The sequence below is a fragment of the Myotis myotis genome, unplaced genomic scaffold (genome assembly GCF_014108235.1).
Source record: "Myotis myotis isolate mMyoMyo1 unplaced genomic scaffold, mMyoMyo1.p scaffold_m19_p_1, whole genome shotgun sequence".
Taxonomy (NCBI): domain Eukaryota; kingdom Metazoa; phylum Chordata; class Mammalia; order Chiroptera; family Vespertilionidae; genus Myotis; species Myotis myotis.
In genome coordinates this window covers 56,247,697-56,264,651 of record NW_023416313.1, presented here as the reverse complement: position 1 = coordinate 56,264,651, position 16,955 = coordinate 56,247,697, and the positions used below count along the sequence as shown (strand labels likewise).

Sequence of the window (16,955 nt, the reverse complement as noted above, 5' to 3'; positions counted from 1 at the left end):
GATCTTCTTCTTTTCAAAATTCAGTTGCAATTTTTAAATTTATCTTTCTCCAAAATCAATCTATAAGATCAACTATATGGATACTGATTGATCAGAATGCCTCTCTTACCCACTTGAGAAAAGAGTCAGATTTTCTTTATCTTTAATTAAGAGTTAGATTTTCATATCAAAAGGTTTTAAGTCACTTACCAGCTGAGTGTTCTAAACCATGGCAGCTCATAGGAACGATAGACTCTGTAACCTATAGTGATAATTTCATGGAAGCATTTCACTTGGATGCCTAGAACCTGAAACCAAGAGAAAACACTGACATACATTTCTTGATGTTTATATTTAATAAGTGGCTTGTGGTCACATGTATTTGAGCCTATCCATTTTTAATTATTCTAAATGTCAGTAGCAAAAGTTCAATATTCAACATCTCTAAACTCCAGTTTAGAAGGTAAGTAAAACAAGGTTTTAAACAGAGATCCTTCCTGGGGTGGGAGGTGGCAGTGCAGTTTCAATTTGAGGGATGTGATCTGGTTGGTCACAGGTAACTAGATCAGGGCATGTGTCTGGTTGTGGGCTCCATCCCCAAGTATGGGGCATGCAGGAGGCAGTGGATCAATGATTTTCTCTCATCCTTGATGTTTCGATCTCTCCCTCTCCCTTCCTCTTTGAAATCAACAAAAAATACGTTTTCAAAAAAGTTATTGGGCTCCCTCAGCCATCTAAGAAATTATTATGCCAAACTATTATGAATAGTTCTTTTAGGAAAAAGTTGTAAATGTGTGTTATAAAGACAAGAGGAAACTGAAATACTGTCCTTCAAATAACCTTTGTACATAACACCCAATGTCATTTTTGGACACAAAAAAATCACAGAATGGGGACAATGCTAGATGTTACGATAAAATGGCAAAGTTGTGCTATTTATAGAACCAAGGGCTTTTAAAATACCAAACGCACTGATGCAATGTTTATGAACACATTTGCTCAAGAACCATTAGCACTGTACATGTGGTATTTTACTGAGAGGAGAAAAAAGTATCTTTAATTGCACACACACATATTTATATGATCGCTAATCAAAGCTTGAAAGTAGAGTGAATATGGAACTGCTGGGAAAGAGAAAACAGGACTCAAGCATTTGAGTTAATATATACGTATTTGTATTTTCCAGGGTTGGGTGATTACACAGAAACTGATACTCCACGCAATCAACACAGGCAGCAATGCACATTGGTAGGACTCCATTGGTCCAATTAATGTGTTAAGAACCTTAAAACAACAACCTTTATGTAAATGCCTATTCTGCTAGTTACTGACATAGGAAATCTGTTCTCAGAGAGGCATTGTCTGTCAGGGAGGACATACAACTACTAATATCATGTGGAAATAGTTACAAGGATATAAATAAGCACAGGCAGACAAACAAAAGAAACTGTGGAAGCGGGTTGGGGAGGGCCACAATCAGGGCAAAAGAGGAGGAAATAGACTTATGGATGTAAGAGAGGGCAAGGCATGTGGTTCTCAGAGTTGCTGGAACACTGAGGTGGGGGTGATACATAGAGAGAGATAAACCTGGTCCCAGAACCATAGGAAATAGCACTAAGGAGGCTGTGCTGGTCGTGAAAGGACATGATCAAATGGGAGGGTCTGAAGATAACAGAGATGGAAAGAATTAACTGCAGAGGCAGCACAGGTAGAGACAGTAAGGCAGGCAGGACACCACCACCCAGATGAGTGTGGGTGAACATCTACCTAGGATGGTGGCAGAATGGATTGCAAGAATAACACACATCAAGGGGTAGAACTAACAGGATTTGGAGGTTGAAGAAATTGGAGGGGCCAAGAGAAAGAGGGGAACACAGAGTAACACTAGGCAAGGCTTGGGAAACTAATTTATGCAGAATGGCTGGGGTTGGAATAGAAGTTGAGATCTGCATATGTTCAGTCTGAACTATGGTACCTGTGGGTTACCCAACTAAAAGTGTCTATTCTCACTTTGGGAATCTATTCAAAGAAAATAATTCTGCATATGTTCTGCAATAATTCTGCATATGTTCTGCAATAATTCTGCATATGTTTAACAGTGTTATTCACAAAAAAGAAAAACCAGAAAATAACCTGCATGTCTAAAAATAACACAATGGTTTAATAACTCATGAGGCACTCCATTCCATGGAGATGACTGTATTAAACCGATGGTTGTAAAACTAGAGCAACACAAAACGCTTGAGAAGATATTTGGTTTCCATAGCAGGATATAAAATTTTAGTCACATTATGACTACAACCATGGTTTTTAAAAACATAAAAGAAAAAAGGATTAAAGGAAGCATATCAAATGGCAGTATTAACTAGGTTTTGGTGGTTAATGATTGGGTTGGGTGATTTTTAAAATTATCTACTTTCCAAAGTAATTTTAATATACTTTTATACCTTTCACAATGGAGAAAAATTAAACACTATTAAAAAGTAAATTATATATTGTAGATTAAAAGAATTATTATAAGAGTTTCCAAGAAGGTGGAGGGGGGAGGGGGGCTCCTACAATATCTTCTATATGTGTACACCTGCTTTAAATCAAAATATGCTTTAATAAACCCATCATTTGGAAAGTGTGATTCCAAGCTGTGGCTGCAGCAATTAAAGTACTATAATTAAAAGTTTGAAGGGAAAAAGCTCATTTTAAGGACCATGCGTATGAGTTCCATCTTAAAATAGTAGCTATCATTTCCTAGAAGTTTTTAATAAAATTCTCTTGGATTAGTCATTTTTAAGTGCTGATATTATTAGGCAAAGGCAAGCTATATACAATGTGTCTGACTCAAAATAAAAATGACCTAGTTAGGGATATGGATGTAAATAAGACTTTAAAGCACATGAAAGCAATTGAGTACCAATAGTGTGTGTGTATGTGTATGTCCATTCATATTTCCTTAACATAAACATCATAAATACAGCATATGTATACATGCATGTGTACCTGTGTGCAGACGTGTGTGCATGCATATGCAATAAACCTAAATAAGAGCGACAACAGTTCAAATCTACTTTAACTACATCTTTAACATTCTTATATTCTCCTCTGATTAAGCTAACCAAAGAAACAACCTTTCATAGAGGGGAAAAAATGAACCAAAAAGCCCGGGTGCTTTAGGTATGCTTATGATTCTCTTTTTAAAAGTCAGAATCCAGGGATGTCTTTAAAGGGGTTTTGAATTTTGTCATAAAAGAGTGGTGAAAAAAACAGTCTCTACCAATTCTGGCCCTACTCTCTACACCAAACAGTCTAGTGTGGAGACCACGTCACTGACTCACAGGGAGCCCACGGAGTCAGTGTATCAAGGATGCAGGTGTTTTGCAACGTCTTGATCAAAATTACCTTCTAAAGGAGACTCATAATTCAAATAATCCCCAGTATTTTCAATGGCTCCTCCGTGCTTTACAAATAAACCCCAAACTTCTTCACATAGTATGCCAAGGTCCTCCAGAATCTGATCCCTAATCATTCCTCCCGGTTCAAAGGCCCTGCCTCTAGGAAAGAGCAACACCGCCTTTTCTGACACACCTGGCCGTGAGGACCTTTGCTCACAGCATGCAGGCATCCACCCTGATAGAGCCTCAAGGTCCACCCAAAGGTCCCTCAGACACAAAGCCTTATAGGCTGTCTGCCATCGTCTAACCCAGGGGTGGGCAAACTTTTTGACTCGAGGGCCACAATGGGTTCTTAAACTGGACCGGAGGGCCGGAACAAAAGCATGGATGGAGTGTTTGTGTGAACTAATATAAATTCAAAGTAAATATCATTACATAAAAGGGTATGGTCTTTTTTTTTTTTTTTTTTAGTTTTATTCATTTCAAACGGGCCGTAGTTTGCCCACGGCTGGTCTAATCCCTGCTTCCAGGCTCGACCACTCACCACTGAAAAGCGCTTTGCACACACTCACTCTTCAGTGCCCAAGTCCCGAGGCCAGTGGTGGTCACTCGGCACCCGTAGCCCTCAGCGGGCTCAGACGCAGGCTGGGAGGGAGCCGGGCTCTTCTCTCCAGTCTCACCTGGACGGTGCTCGCCCTGCCTACCTGGCTTTCAGACTCAGAGCTTCTGCCCTCACATTAAATTAGTCCCATCCATTATTCATTTTTCTTGCTAAAAAAAAAAAAAAAAAAGTTCTTCAATTTCTTATTCATTTTTGTGACCTTGATATCCCCAAGGAAGTACAAAATTAATGAGGACAAAAAGAAGAGTGAAAGGGCTTGATGGTGTTTAGGAGAGTTACTTTAAGTGGTTTCAGGGGTTGGTGGAATTTTATTTTTCCCCAAGCGTGTCTAATTTCAGTTCAAAATGGATTCTTTTCTAGAATGAAGGAAAGCCATCTCATATTGCTCCTAGCTTAGTGCTCTGAATAGGACTAGCATGGAAGGAGAAGACAGGTGAGACAGGTGAACAGAATTCTAAGTGGGCAAGGACACAGGGAGGTGAGTACAGAAGAAGAGGCTAAACTAACCGAGATGGGATGAAGAAAAAGAAATAATAAAAGAGACGCTGCAGATCCCCGAGAGCTGGCTCTCACTGCTCCCTGCTAAGTCACACTCAGCATAAAGTGACAAATCTATTGAACAAATGCACTCTCCTTCTCACTTCCACCACTTTGCTTCAAATGCTTCATGCTTCTTTAGATGCCAAGGCCTTTATGTCCAGGAGTCTCTGTGGTGACCCTCCTTCCCCCAAGCTCCCTCTCTCACCACACCAACTTCTCCTACTCAGCCTTCAGACCGAGCACTTATGCTGGGCACAGGCCTTGGAGAAGCCTTCCAGTTGCCCCTTTGCTCTCATAGCATCCTTTTTTCTTTTTTTAAATTAAATGCTATTGCAGTTTTTAGTTGTATTTCTGATCAATTCTTTAAAGTGTAGATCTTAAGCTCCATGATGGCACAGACAGGTGTGTTTTTCTCAGCGTCACTGTACCAGAGCCCAGAACTAGCATAATGCCTGGCACATGGCAGGCATCCTGGGACCATCTGCTAAATGAATGAAAAGCTTAAAATACTTGTTGGGCTGCTCATACATGACAAAGTCCCCACACCCAGAACAGCTCTCACTCACCTCTCTGGTCTCCTCCCTAGTTTCCCTCCACAGGTTACCTCCACGCCTTGCTCACGATGTCCCCACCTTGGAATGCCTCCCCTTGTCCTGTCCCTCTTTCGGGACTAGCTGTGGCATCACCTCTTCTGAGAGTCTTCCTTCATCTCTGTCTCAGGCTGTTGCAGGCACTTTTTTACTGTGCTTTCCCAACAAGTTCTACCATGGGGCTTACCCCACTTAATGACTATCCTATTTACTCATAGCGTTACTTATGTGCCTCTGCCATTTGATTAAGTTCCTCAAAGTTAGGGATCTAGCTAACAATCCTATATGTTGAAGTCATGTATATGTGTGTATTTCTGTTTTATCTTGACAAAAAGACATGAATAGACTGTATATACTTGGTCTCTGCTGAATGAACACATTCAAAGGCCCTTTTGCAAACAGAAAAGATTAGCCTTGATGCTTAACGGAACTAAATTTGCTGTTACCAAGTCTTACATTGCCTCCTTGGTCATGACATACTCAAATTACTGCAATCACACCAGTGCTGAAAAAAAAAAAATCAAGAGCACCTTAGGGAAGTGTAAATACTCACAAGAAGCATCAGCATAAAAGATCCCATATAGATGATCAGGAAAAACAAGGAAATCATCGTTAGAGTAAGAATTCCACGAATCCACCAGTTTTTCCACCTGCAAAGAAAACGTTTATAAAGTTAGCACTTCATGTGTTCTTACAGTATTTTTCTTGTGTGGGTGGTTTCAGTATTGAGTTACCAGACTTAAGGATTTTCCCTAATTATACCTAAAGAATCCTTTATAATAAAACAAAACAACAAAAACCCAACCAACCAAAGAGCATTTGTTCACTCACTGAAGAGCTAAATTAAATGTAAAGGTTATGTTAGCCACAGAAAAAGCCTGCTTTTTGTTATGAATGAGGATGAATCATGAGACTAAGCAGGGAGGTGATTAACATGGATGTGTGCACGTCTCCCAGGGTCACTCAGAAGGGAAGAAGGAGCCAGGTGCAAAAGTCCTCCGAAACGATGACCAATCCTTTGGGGGTACTCGATAAAAATAATATGATTTCAAGGTGGTTCAGACAGAGTGCGTGACTTTCCGATGAGGAAGAGGAAAGAGAGTCTGATGCAGAACTGAAACTGGAGAGCACAGCAATGTCAGTGAAAGGAAGAAGGTGCCGGCAAGGAGGTCGGTTGCAGAGGACAAGGCCAAACTGAACGTCACGTCCTTCTATCGCTCAGTGTGCAGCCTGCTCTCCCTGGTTAGGGACAGGGCCCTTAGTAGAAAAGCATTTTCTTATTTGGGCCTTTGCTTGTGCCTTACAGCACAGCATTCCTGCTGGCACACCAGCTCGTTGCTGAGAACTGATCTCCCCCAATCCCCGGGCAGCTGTCAGTCAGGGTCTGGGTCCCCTCACCCTTAAGAGCCTCCCACTTCATCCTCAGTGCACCTTACAAATACTGTCACTCTCTATGTGGCCATGTCATGAGAAATGTCAGCAGCTGCTTTTTGACACGAGTAAAATGATTCTGATCACACCTGTGTATGGATGATGATTCTGAATCTATAATTGCTGCCCTGCTTTATTCGTTCTACACGCATTTTACATTATATACACAATAGTTTTTTCTTTAAGACTTCTGATTTCTATTGATTCGAATGATAGCATTTAAATTATGTTTCAAGAGATTTGGATTCAACTTAAAGTATGACAACATATATGTACAATATCTAAGCAAGGCTTTTAGTCTCCTTCCCATAAAAGAAACAATTGCCAATTTCATCTATTTATTAAATATTGGTTACATTCCCTGCTTCTAATCACCCTCCTATATAGTCCAGATACTTCTTAAATATCTCTTTTATCATGTCATTTCTGCACTCAAGATCTAAAATACCAACATTAAGTCCAAACTCTTTCATCTAGCTTCCAAGATTTTTCATGAAGTGGTCAAATTGTTCTTAGCTGACTTTATTTTCCTCTACTGTTCAACCGACTATGTCGACACATACATTTCTCACAGACTGTAATCTTTGGGGCTGAACTGAAATGAGTATAGAGTCAAAAATGGTATAGATGAAAGGTTCCATTTAGTTTTAGAGATATAGCCCCCTATGGGCTAATGAATGGATTAGAGAACTGGGCTAGGTCACAGAGCTGGTCAGAGGTAAATAAAGGACATAAGGCAGTCTCCCAATAGTAACCCTGACCTGCTTGCATGAAACCTAGATGTGCTCTTAGCCCTTCTTTATAGCTGATCCTCAGACTCAGAATTACCTAGAACCTCTCTAGTCAGGTGGACACTACGTAAGGGTTAGCAATCAGCCCCAGGGTAGATGTTTCTCCTGTCCATGTGTACCTCTGTTAGATGCCTGGCTTTGAACTTCAGAGAATGGTAGCTGCTGAGAACCAGAGATTTAAACAGGAAACTTACTGTCTTCATATCACCCCAAAATTCCATGGCCACTCAAAACCTGGGTCCTCAAGGAACATATACTGTGTGGTTGTCTTTTAGGTAGGTATTTCCCCATCTGAGAAAAATTCTCCCACTCCAATAAAATTAAAGACTTACTTCCCTTATTTATTTTAACTTAACTGACTCCCCAAATTCCCCAAGAATACCTAATACAAAGTTAAGCACATACTGAGACAGTAACCAAAAGTCATCTTTCTGGAGAGAAGCACTGAACTTAAAGCAGAGCATAATATGCAAAAAAAGAAAAAATAGAAAGAATAGAAAATCACTGTTACTAAAAACCTAGAGGACAGTCTGGTTCTGAATTCAAAATTCTCCCATTCCTTTACCACACTTCCAGGATCACATTAGAGAATGCCTTAGTTTTTAGTCCAAGTCATCACCTCACAGATTGTTTTGGAAAAAGGAGCTGAGGATCAGTAGAGGAGAAGTGCATTCAAGTTTCATGTCTTGAGGACCTATCTGAGCCAGAAATGAGATTTTCAAAAAAGTATGTAATTAAGCATATCCTTAAAAATGATTAAAGTGGTTACACACATTGCTCAAATCTATTTGAATATGTACAATGAATTACTATTACTACCACTATTATGTGGCTTTTATTTCAAAAGTAATGACAAGGTTTAAAAAAAGAAAAGAAAGAAAGAAAACTGGTGCCAAAAGCAACATGAGTCATCCAGAACCTGGTTTGACAAGACAGTTCACCTGAGCCAAGAACTGGAACACAGAGGCACTCCTCAAAAATAAGCAAGAACAGGCCCTGACCGGGTAGCTCAGTTGATTAGAGCATCAACTTCATATGCCAAAGTATCAGGTTCGATCCCAGGTCCGGGCACATACAAGAATCAACCAATGAATGCATAGATGGGTGCAACAACAAGTCCATGTTTCTCTCCCTCTCCCTTTACAATCAATCAATCAATCAATCAAATGTTTTTAAAAATAAAAAAATAAACAAAAACTTGGTGGTAAAGAGGGGGAATTTTGAGAACTTCCATCTACCAGTGTTTGGAGAACGTGTACAGGAAGTGTATAGGTTCAAGAAAGGAAAGAAGGAAAAAAGGAAGAGAGGGAGAGAGGGAGGGAGGGAGGGAGGGAGGGAGGGAGGGAGGGAGGGAGGGAGGGAAGGAAGAAGATGGCATTACTGCTATACCTGGATGTGTCCTGGGCTTCTCAGCCTCAGAACCGTTACTGTTTTGTGCCAGATAATTCTTTATTGTGAAGCACTGTTCTGTGTACTGTAGGGTGTTTAGCATCCTCCTTAGCCTCTACCCACTGGTGCTAGAAGTGCTGTCTCTCATTGTGACAACCAAAAAGGTCTCCAGACATTGCCAAACGTCTGCTGGGGAGGTGGGGGCAAAATCCAGGGCACTGCCCTGGGTGAAACCTGCTAAGCCAGACTCATAGCTGAGGAAGAGCTTCAGTAAGGACAAAGCCAGACTAAGTGGCTCACGAATGCTCAGACACAGGTGAAGAAACACACTGGGACAACTTGCCAAGTGACCGAAGATCTTTCAGGCTCCTTCCAATTTCAACAACTTAAGACTTTTTGACATTGTAGATTAAAGCCTCAAAAGTGAGCCTGAACCTCGACCAAACAATTTCACTTTTAAGATTTTATCCTACGAAAATAATTACGGTTGCTAAATAAAAGTTATCTCTAGAGAAAAACGTTTAACGCAGAGCTGTTTTTGAGCATGAGAATTTAGAAATCAGCTAAATGCCCAGCAACAGCTCTTTAGTTAAACTACAGTCATGCAAAGGAATATATCGTGCAGCCACTTAAAATATCTATGTATAGTTAAGGATATTTGTTCCTAATACTGCAGAATGAAAATGAAAACAGACAAGCAGAAAATAGTACAATGCTTTTTTTACACCACACACACACACACACACACACACACACACACACACACACACACAGTATGTACAAGAGAAAAAAGCTTCAGCATAAACACCACAATACTGCAAATATCAATGTCTTGGTGGGAGGATAACAGGGTGTTTCCCTGCAATTCATGAAAATTTCTTATGTAACTAGTTTTTTAATCCTAGGCATCCACCACTTCTAAATCATTGTAACACAGGCTATTTGGGGTAGTATAGAGGCTAAACTGAATAAGATATAGATTTTAAACATTCATGTAACTTTTATAGTGAAGTTTCATGAGACGATTGAAACTGGTCACATATCCTCTATTGTTCATTAAAAAAAAACCCAATTCTTGACCTGCTGGTTTGGCTCAGTGGATAGAGCATCAGCCTGTGGACTGAAGGGTCCCGGGTTTGATTCTGGTCAAGGGTGCATGCCCGGGGTTGCAGGTTCGATCCCCAGTAGGGGGCGTGCAGGAGGCAGCCAATCAATGATTCTCTCTCATCATTGATGTTTCTATCGCTCTCTCCCTTTCTCTCTGAAATCAATAAAAGTTTTTTTTTTTAAATTAAAAAATTAAACAATTCTTTTATAAATAGAGCACAATGCCTAGGTTCAGAATGTGGTTCTATTGCTTACTAGTCACATGACCCTTGATATATAAAATTTCCGTGCCTCAGTTTCCTCATTTATAAAATAGGTATATAAGTGTACCTGTGTTATAGGTTGACAATAAGCTAGTCAATACATGTATACAGTATATTCTCAATAAATATCAGCTGATATTACTTGCTATTGTTGCTTTACATGGGGGGAGGGGAGAACCTTAATTGTTAAGAAATTATTATTGAAACATAGGAATCTAGCATCATTCTTATATAAATCAATATAAGTTTCCAAATTTGAGATAGACCTGCTAAGGTTTTAAAGCAAAGGTACATCTGTCAATTAGGTCGTGAAAATAACTGGGATCAAGACTATTAAAATAATAATCATGCTTCAAATAACAGCAAAAATTTGTTCTATTAGTTAAAATAATTATGAAAACTTTTCTTTGAAACAATTTATTCTAATATGGTTATAGCCTAGAAACTAAAAACAGAAAAACTCATTATTACATTAACTAGATATGACTAAACCATTTTGTTGTTGTCGTTATAACCCATGGCTGGTAAAATCAATTTAGTAAGTTACAGCCAAAATATTTTGTTCAATAACAGAATAGTATCAAACAGAAAAGAGGGGACGTCACACAGTAATGATAAAAATTGTTTCATAACATTTTTGTAGCAGTTAAACTATACATTTGTGTGTCTCTTGGGATGTGGAGTAAAATGTGTCTCTTATTGTATGTCACAGTCAAAAAACATGGAAAAACTGTTCCATGCCAACATTTAAGATTTCACATATTAATCTAAAGAAAAGCTTATATTTACTTTGCTTTTATAAATTTTATAATTCATATTACTAAAGCATACAAAGGAAGACAATATAAAATTAGGTAAAATTTGTTGGTGATTACACATTTTAAAATATAGTACAAATATAAAATGGTAAAAGGTTGCCAATCAATGATTCTCTCTCATCATTGATGTTCCTATCACTCTCTCCCTTTCTCTCTGAAATCAATAAAAATATTGACAATAATTTAAAACTCAGTTTAAAAAATGAGCTATGTCCCTCTGGTACTTGAAGAACAGGAAACAAAGAATATACAATTTTCTTTATTAAATGTTCCCACACCAGAAAAGGCAACCTGATGTAGTAAATAGGTCACCAGCTTCAGAAATCTGACCAACTGGGATAAAAATCCCAGGTCCGCATCTTCATAGCTCTGTAACCTTCACCAGGTAACCTCTCAGATTTGGTTTTCTCATCTATATTAATAAAAGAGTAATATGCTAATTAGACTGGACGTCTTCCGGACATCATTCCAGATGTCCTTCCTGACAAAGCCGGTGCCAAAGGGAAGCCAGCCAAAGTCCTGGGTGCCTGTGGGCAGCCTGGGGGAAGCTGGCTGGGGTCCTGGGTGGCTGCCTGCGGCCCAGGTCCCGGATCTCGGAGGGAAGCCAATTCCGGCAGCCGGGGGAAGGAAGACCTACTCTTGCACAAATTTTTGTGCATTGGGCCTCTAGTAACTCAAGATCTTAAGTATTAAATGAAGAATGAACATTAAGCATCTAGTACCATGTGTGCTTGACCAACAATGAAAAAGTATAAGCCTTCTCTCTCAGAACTCCAAAGCTTAGAAATAGTGAAAATAGTACTACATGGGCCAGGATAACCCTACAACTTATCTTGTGCACCCATCCAATCATACCTTGAAGATAAACCAGAGAGAGCTTTCTTGAGGATCTCAGGGGTTCTATCTGAGGATGGTGGAATTTCTGGAATATCAGAATCTGTTCTGGAATCCAAATCTCCATATCTGTCATCGATATCTGTTTCCTAAAATTAAAGAGAAAAGAAGATCACTTTGTTAAATAGGAAAAAAAAGCACACACTTGCTAATTATTTATTGCTCTGTATGTCAAATCTCAGTTACATAACTTGAAACAAAGAAACAACTATTAACTTACCTTGACTATCCAAGCTCTCTTGTACTTCCTTGTTATTATCTGTGCTAAAATCTATCAATGTAAAGGACTCATGTAAACAGAAGACAAAAAGAAACTCCTATATTTCCTAAAATATACATTTACCACAAGAATTAAATATTTATTCTTTTGATACTTAACTGGGAGAACACAGTGTTATTCCAGATAGATTCCGATAAGCTTTTTATTGATTACAATCAAAGCAACAATGAGAGTAATATCTGACACTGGCACAGCATTATGTATCTACTAGAGGCGTGGTGCACGAAATTCATGCATGGGGGTGGGGATGTGTGTCCCTTAGCCCAGCCTGCACCCTCTCCAATCTGGGACATCCCTCTCACAATCCAGGACCGCTGGATCCCAACCACTTGCCTGCCTGATTGCCCCTAACCACTTCTGCCTGCCAGCCTGATCACCCCCTAACCACTCCCCTGCCAGCATGATCGATGCCTAACTGCTCCCCTGCTGGCCCGATTTCCCCTAACTGCCCTCCCTGCTGGCCTGGTCACCCCTAACTGCCCTCCCCTACAGGCCTGGTCCCTCTCAACTGCCCTCCCCTGCTGTCCTGATCACCCACAACTGCCCTCCCCTGCCGGCCATCTTGTGTGTTGGAGTGATGGTCACTTTGCATATTACCTCTTTATTAGATAGGATAAAGTATATATAACTCGGTTTTGAAGTTGTTTGCTATGCTGTCATGTAACAGTCTCCACTCCTGCATCCTCCCCTCTCCTACACCCCAACCCAAGCAACCTTCAGTATAGAATGCTACACATGCCTACACTTTGGGAAGGTGGTTTACAGAGGGGGACTGGGGCAACGGGGCTCAACTGAAGGAGAAGAACGAGAGGATTCGCAGGAGGTGAGTACAAGCAGATGGAGCACTGAGCAGAACACTGGGCCAGGAGTGATCCTAGGAATGAAAGCACCTGGGAATGCAGAACATTCAGGAATCTCAGACCAAACAGCCCTTATTAGCGCCAGTCTCAGCAGATGGCATCACCCCTTCAGACATTTTCTTTACCTATAGAATGGAAGCTTTTAATATAATGCCAAGGACTTACTGAAGTCAAAGAATAGAGCTATTGCTATGATTGAAGCAAGTCTTCCAATTCCTCCTTAAGTGACTTACCAAATAATATATTAGCCTTGGGGGACTATTTTCAGTTTTCATAAAGTAATAATAAATTTTTGCTTACTAACGATAACGTTCTTACCATACAATTATGAAATTAAATGATGTTATACCAAAAATGACAAATGAAACAGACATATCAAATTCCTACTGTGACACTGAGAGCCAGTTGGCCCTAAAGCAGCTTAAACAGAAAGAGATGTTGACTTAATAAACAGCCACACAAAGCGTTCCCTGAAAATGTCAGGGAACCTGCTGCGGGCCTGGCATGCCAGCAGGTCTTTGACATCTACAACAATGAAGCACATCTCTTTTTTTTTTTTGGTCTTTTCCCTGCTACCCACAGTGCTGCAGGGGTGGTGTGAGTGGTAGTGGAGATGGTGACTAATGGAAATACCCCCATAAGGCTACCACCACCATGTGGCAGAAAAAGCACTAGACTAGGAACCAAGGGTTGCCAGTACTAAGGCCACCTGTTCTCTACCCAGCAGAGTGGCAAAGGGCAAATCACTTACCCCTTAAAAAAAGCTCAGCCTTTGTTTTCCTCATAAAATACAAGCACTGGGCCATAATTCAAATTGTGGAAACACAAACCCTTTCAGCAAGCCACTTCAGTCCACTTGTCAATGATGGTGATATGTCAAGGCCCTCCTCTCCACACCCTCAAGAAAGCTGTCCTGTTTTTACTTTTATTATTTAAGCTTCTGGGTTTATTTCATATAACTGGAGGGACACAAAGTGAAAAACTTAAGATTCAACCAGGCTTCTTCATTTCGTGCTAATAACTAAAGAATAAAAGATAATGCTTAAGTAGTGGCCTTTTAGAGCAATTTTACTCAACTCTGGGAATTAGAAGCAGAGACTCTAATGTTTCTGCATTTCTTGTTTGGATCCTGTTACAGATGCCAGACTTGACAAGGAAAACAAGAGTGTGATTGAGGTAACGGGAAGAAGGAAGCAGCACTTTAATGCATGCTGAACGCATGCGAAACGTAACATGCTCAAGAACACCAAGTTAGGAGTTTATTCTCAAGTCCCAAATTTAAAGACAATAATCTTCCCCTTTCTATCTTTTTAAAAATATTTTTTATTGATTTCAGAGAAGAAGAGAGAGATAGAAACATGAATGATGAGAGAGAATCATTGATTGGCTGCCTCCTGCATGCCCCCTACTGGGGATCAAGCCCGCAACTTGGGCACGTGCCCTTGACCAGAATCGAACCCAGGACCCTTCAGTCCATAGGCTGACATTCTCTCCCCTTAGCAAAACTGGCTAGGGCCCCTTTCCATCTAAAGCCTGTGTTCTCCCACTACCCACCAGGTGATGTACCCTCTTAGCTTCCCATCTTTCGCTACACCAGTGGTTCTCAACCTTGGCTGCACATTAGAATCGCCTGGGAATCTTTTTTAAATCCTGATTTCTGGGCCTCATCCTCTGGACATTCTGTTTCTTTGTTATGGGGTGGGGCCACAACATTAGTAACAAAGAAACAGAATTTCCGGAGGATGAGGCCCAGAAATCAGGATTTTAAAAAGATTCCCAGGTGATTCTAAGGTGCAGCCAAGGTTGAGAACCACTGCTCTACACTCAAGACTCCCCATAAACTGGGTCTCTAGCTCCCAACACACAATCTCCAGGTGGGTTTTTCCACTAGCATCACCTGAAATTCACATAAGCAAACTGACCTCTCTTTTTTCCACACCAAACCTGCTGCCCTTCTACATTTCCTTCTCAGGAAGACACCACCACCAAACAGTTAACCAATGAACTCAGGTCAGGCACCTGGCTATCAACTTAACAATTCCATCTCCTTTTGCCAAAACACATCCAAGTAGCACCGGGCCTGTCCTTACTCTTTCTCCCATGTCCATCCCCACCCATGGCTACTTTTCCTGAGCATCTGGTACCTCAGGACCTCTCTCTGGTACCTCAATACCTCATCCCCCTACCCTCTTTACTTTATTTTCAATATAAAAGGAATCTTTCTAAACTGCACATTGAATCTTAACACTCCCCAACCTAAAACCAGAGGATACAATCAAACCACCTGACATTGTTTTTACTGTTGTTCACAATGGCACCCCTCTTTGATGACTCCCCAGTTTTTACACCATACTGTTCTCTCTCTTATCCAGATATTTGTTCCATCTATAAAATACAAACTGTGCATTTTCTCTATTGCCCACATCCTGGTCCAAATCCTCCCTTCCACATTCCTAAAACATGGCTACTGCCCACTCATCCTCTGACCTTGGTTTCAAGGTCACGTCCTTTACAAATGTCTTCCCGGACCCCCAGCTCCAGGTTAGCTGCTCTTCAACTGTGTTTCCACAATTTCCCTTATGTTTACCTATTACTCTATATTAAAAGTGTATGTTTACTTGTCTATATTTTCCAGTAGTCCTCAAGCTTTGTGAGAAGAGGAAATACCATCCATCGGCCTCACTCTTAATCCCAAAAGGCTAGCAGAGGGCTTATACAGTGGCTGGCATTTATTAGTAATACACAATAGGTGACGAATGAATTGAGCCTGTCAACTCATCCTAACATTTAGGATTAAAATTAGAAGTTCTCTTCGTTCTTGCTAGATGAATAGTCTTGACCAAGTGCTTGGCTTGGGATCTTAGTTCCACGTATCTGTAATGAGGGCTACTGACTTTTCAAAATATAAAATTATAATGAAAGTATGTCTGGTAAATGAGGGATGGAAGTTGAAGAAATAACAGGTTCTTCATTTACCCTGTAAATCCAATTCCTAAGGAAAAGTAATTCGGAAATAAGAGCAAAAGCACTTAACAAATACTGATTTACTTATTCCTCACATTACCCTAGAGGTAGGTAAACAATCACCTCTATTTTATAGGTAAAAAAAATTGAGGCTTGCCCAGCTGGTGTGGCTCAGTGGTTGAGCATCAGCCTATGAACCAGGAGGTTGTGGTTGGATTCCCAGTCAGGGCATATGCCTGGGTTGTGGGCTTCATCCCCAGTGTGGGGCGTGCAGCGGACTGATGATTCTCTCTCATTGATGTTTCTAGCTCTCTCTCCCTCTCTTCCTCTATGAAATCAATAAAAATATATATTTAAAAAAAACTGAGGCTCTGAACGATTAAGTGTCCAAGTTTACACAGCTCTAAGCAATGTAGCTGGAAATTGAAATCATACAGGAGCATAATTAAAGTGACAATTCTCTCCCAAATTGATGTACAGATTCAGTGCAGTCCCAATAAACATCTTCACAGGTGCTTTTTTTTATTTTTGTAGAACTGCACACACTGGTTCTAAAATTTATATGAAAATGCAAAGAACCTACAAGAGCTGAAACAGTCTGATAAAAAGATCAAAATTGAAGAACTTACACTACCTGTAATCAAGCTGTGATATTAGCATAAAAGAAAAAAAAAGATCAATGGAAAACAGACTAGAGTCCAGGAAGAAACCCACACAAATATGGATCACTGATCTTCAACAATGTTGAAAGGGTAATTCAACAGACTATGCTGAAACAATTGGATATCCATATGAGGAGGGAAAGAAAAACAGGAGAGAAAGAATTTTGATCCATACCTCACACCAATTACAAAAATTAATTCAAAATAGATCACAGGCCTTTATATAAAATAGTAAAACTTCCATAAAATCTCTGTGACCTTGGATTAGGCAAAGATTTCTTAAATAAAACAACATGAAACAAAAAAATTAATAAGCAGATCATCAAAATTAAGTCTTCTGGTCTTTAAAAAACACTGTTAAGAGAATGAGAAAAATGAG

The 16,955-nt window shown here is 40.1% G+C and overlaps 1 protein-coding gene across 3 annotated transcripts in view; it reads right to left on the bottom strand.

Annotated features, from left to right (window-relative positions):
• Nucleotides 1–16,955, bottom strand: part of CDS1 (CDP-diacylglycerol synthase 1) — a 74,390-nt gene that overhangs the window by 42,101 nt on the left and 15,334 nt on the right. For all 3 annotated transcript variants that reach the window (XM_036338551.1, XM_036338559.1, XM_036338542.1), the window contains exons 2-4: nt 11,772–11,899; nt 5,671–5,767; nt 190–287 (exon numbers count right to left, since the gene is read on the bottom strand). In XM_036338551.1, the coding sequence (XP_036194444.1) occupies nt 190–287; nt 5,671–5,767; nt 11,772–11,899 (323 nt within the window). The remainder of the gene's footprint in view (nt 1–189; nt 288–5,670; nt 5,768–11,771; nt 11,900–16,955) is intronic.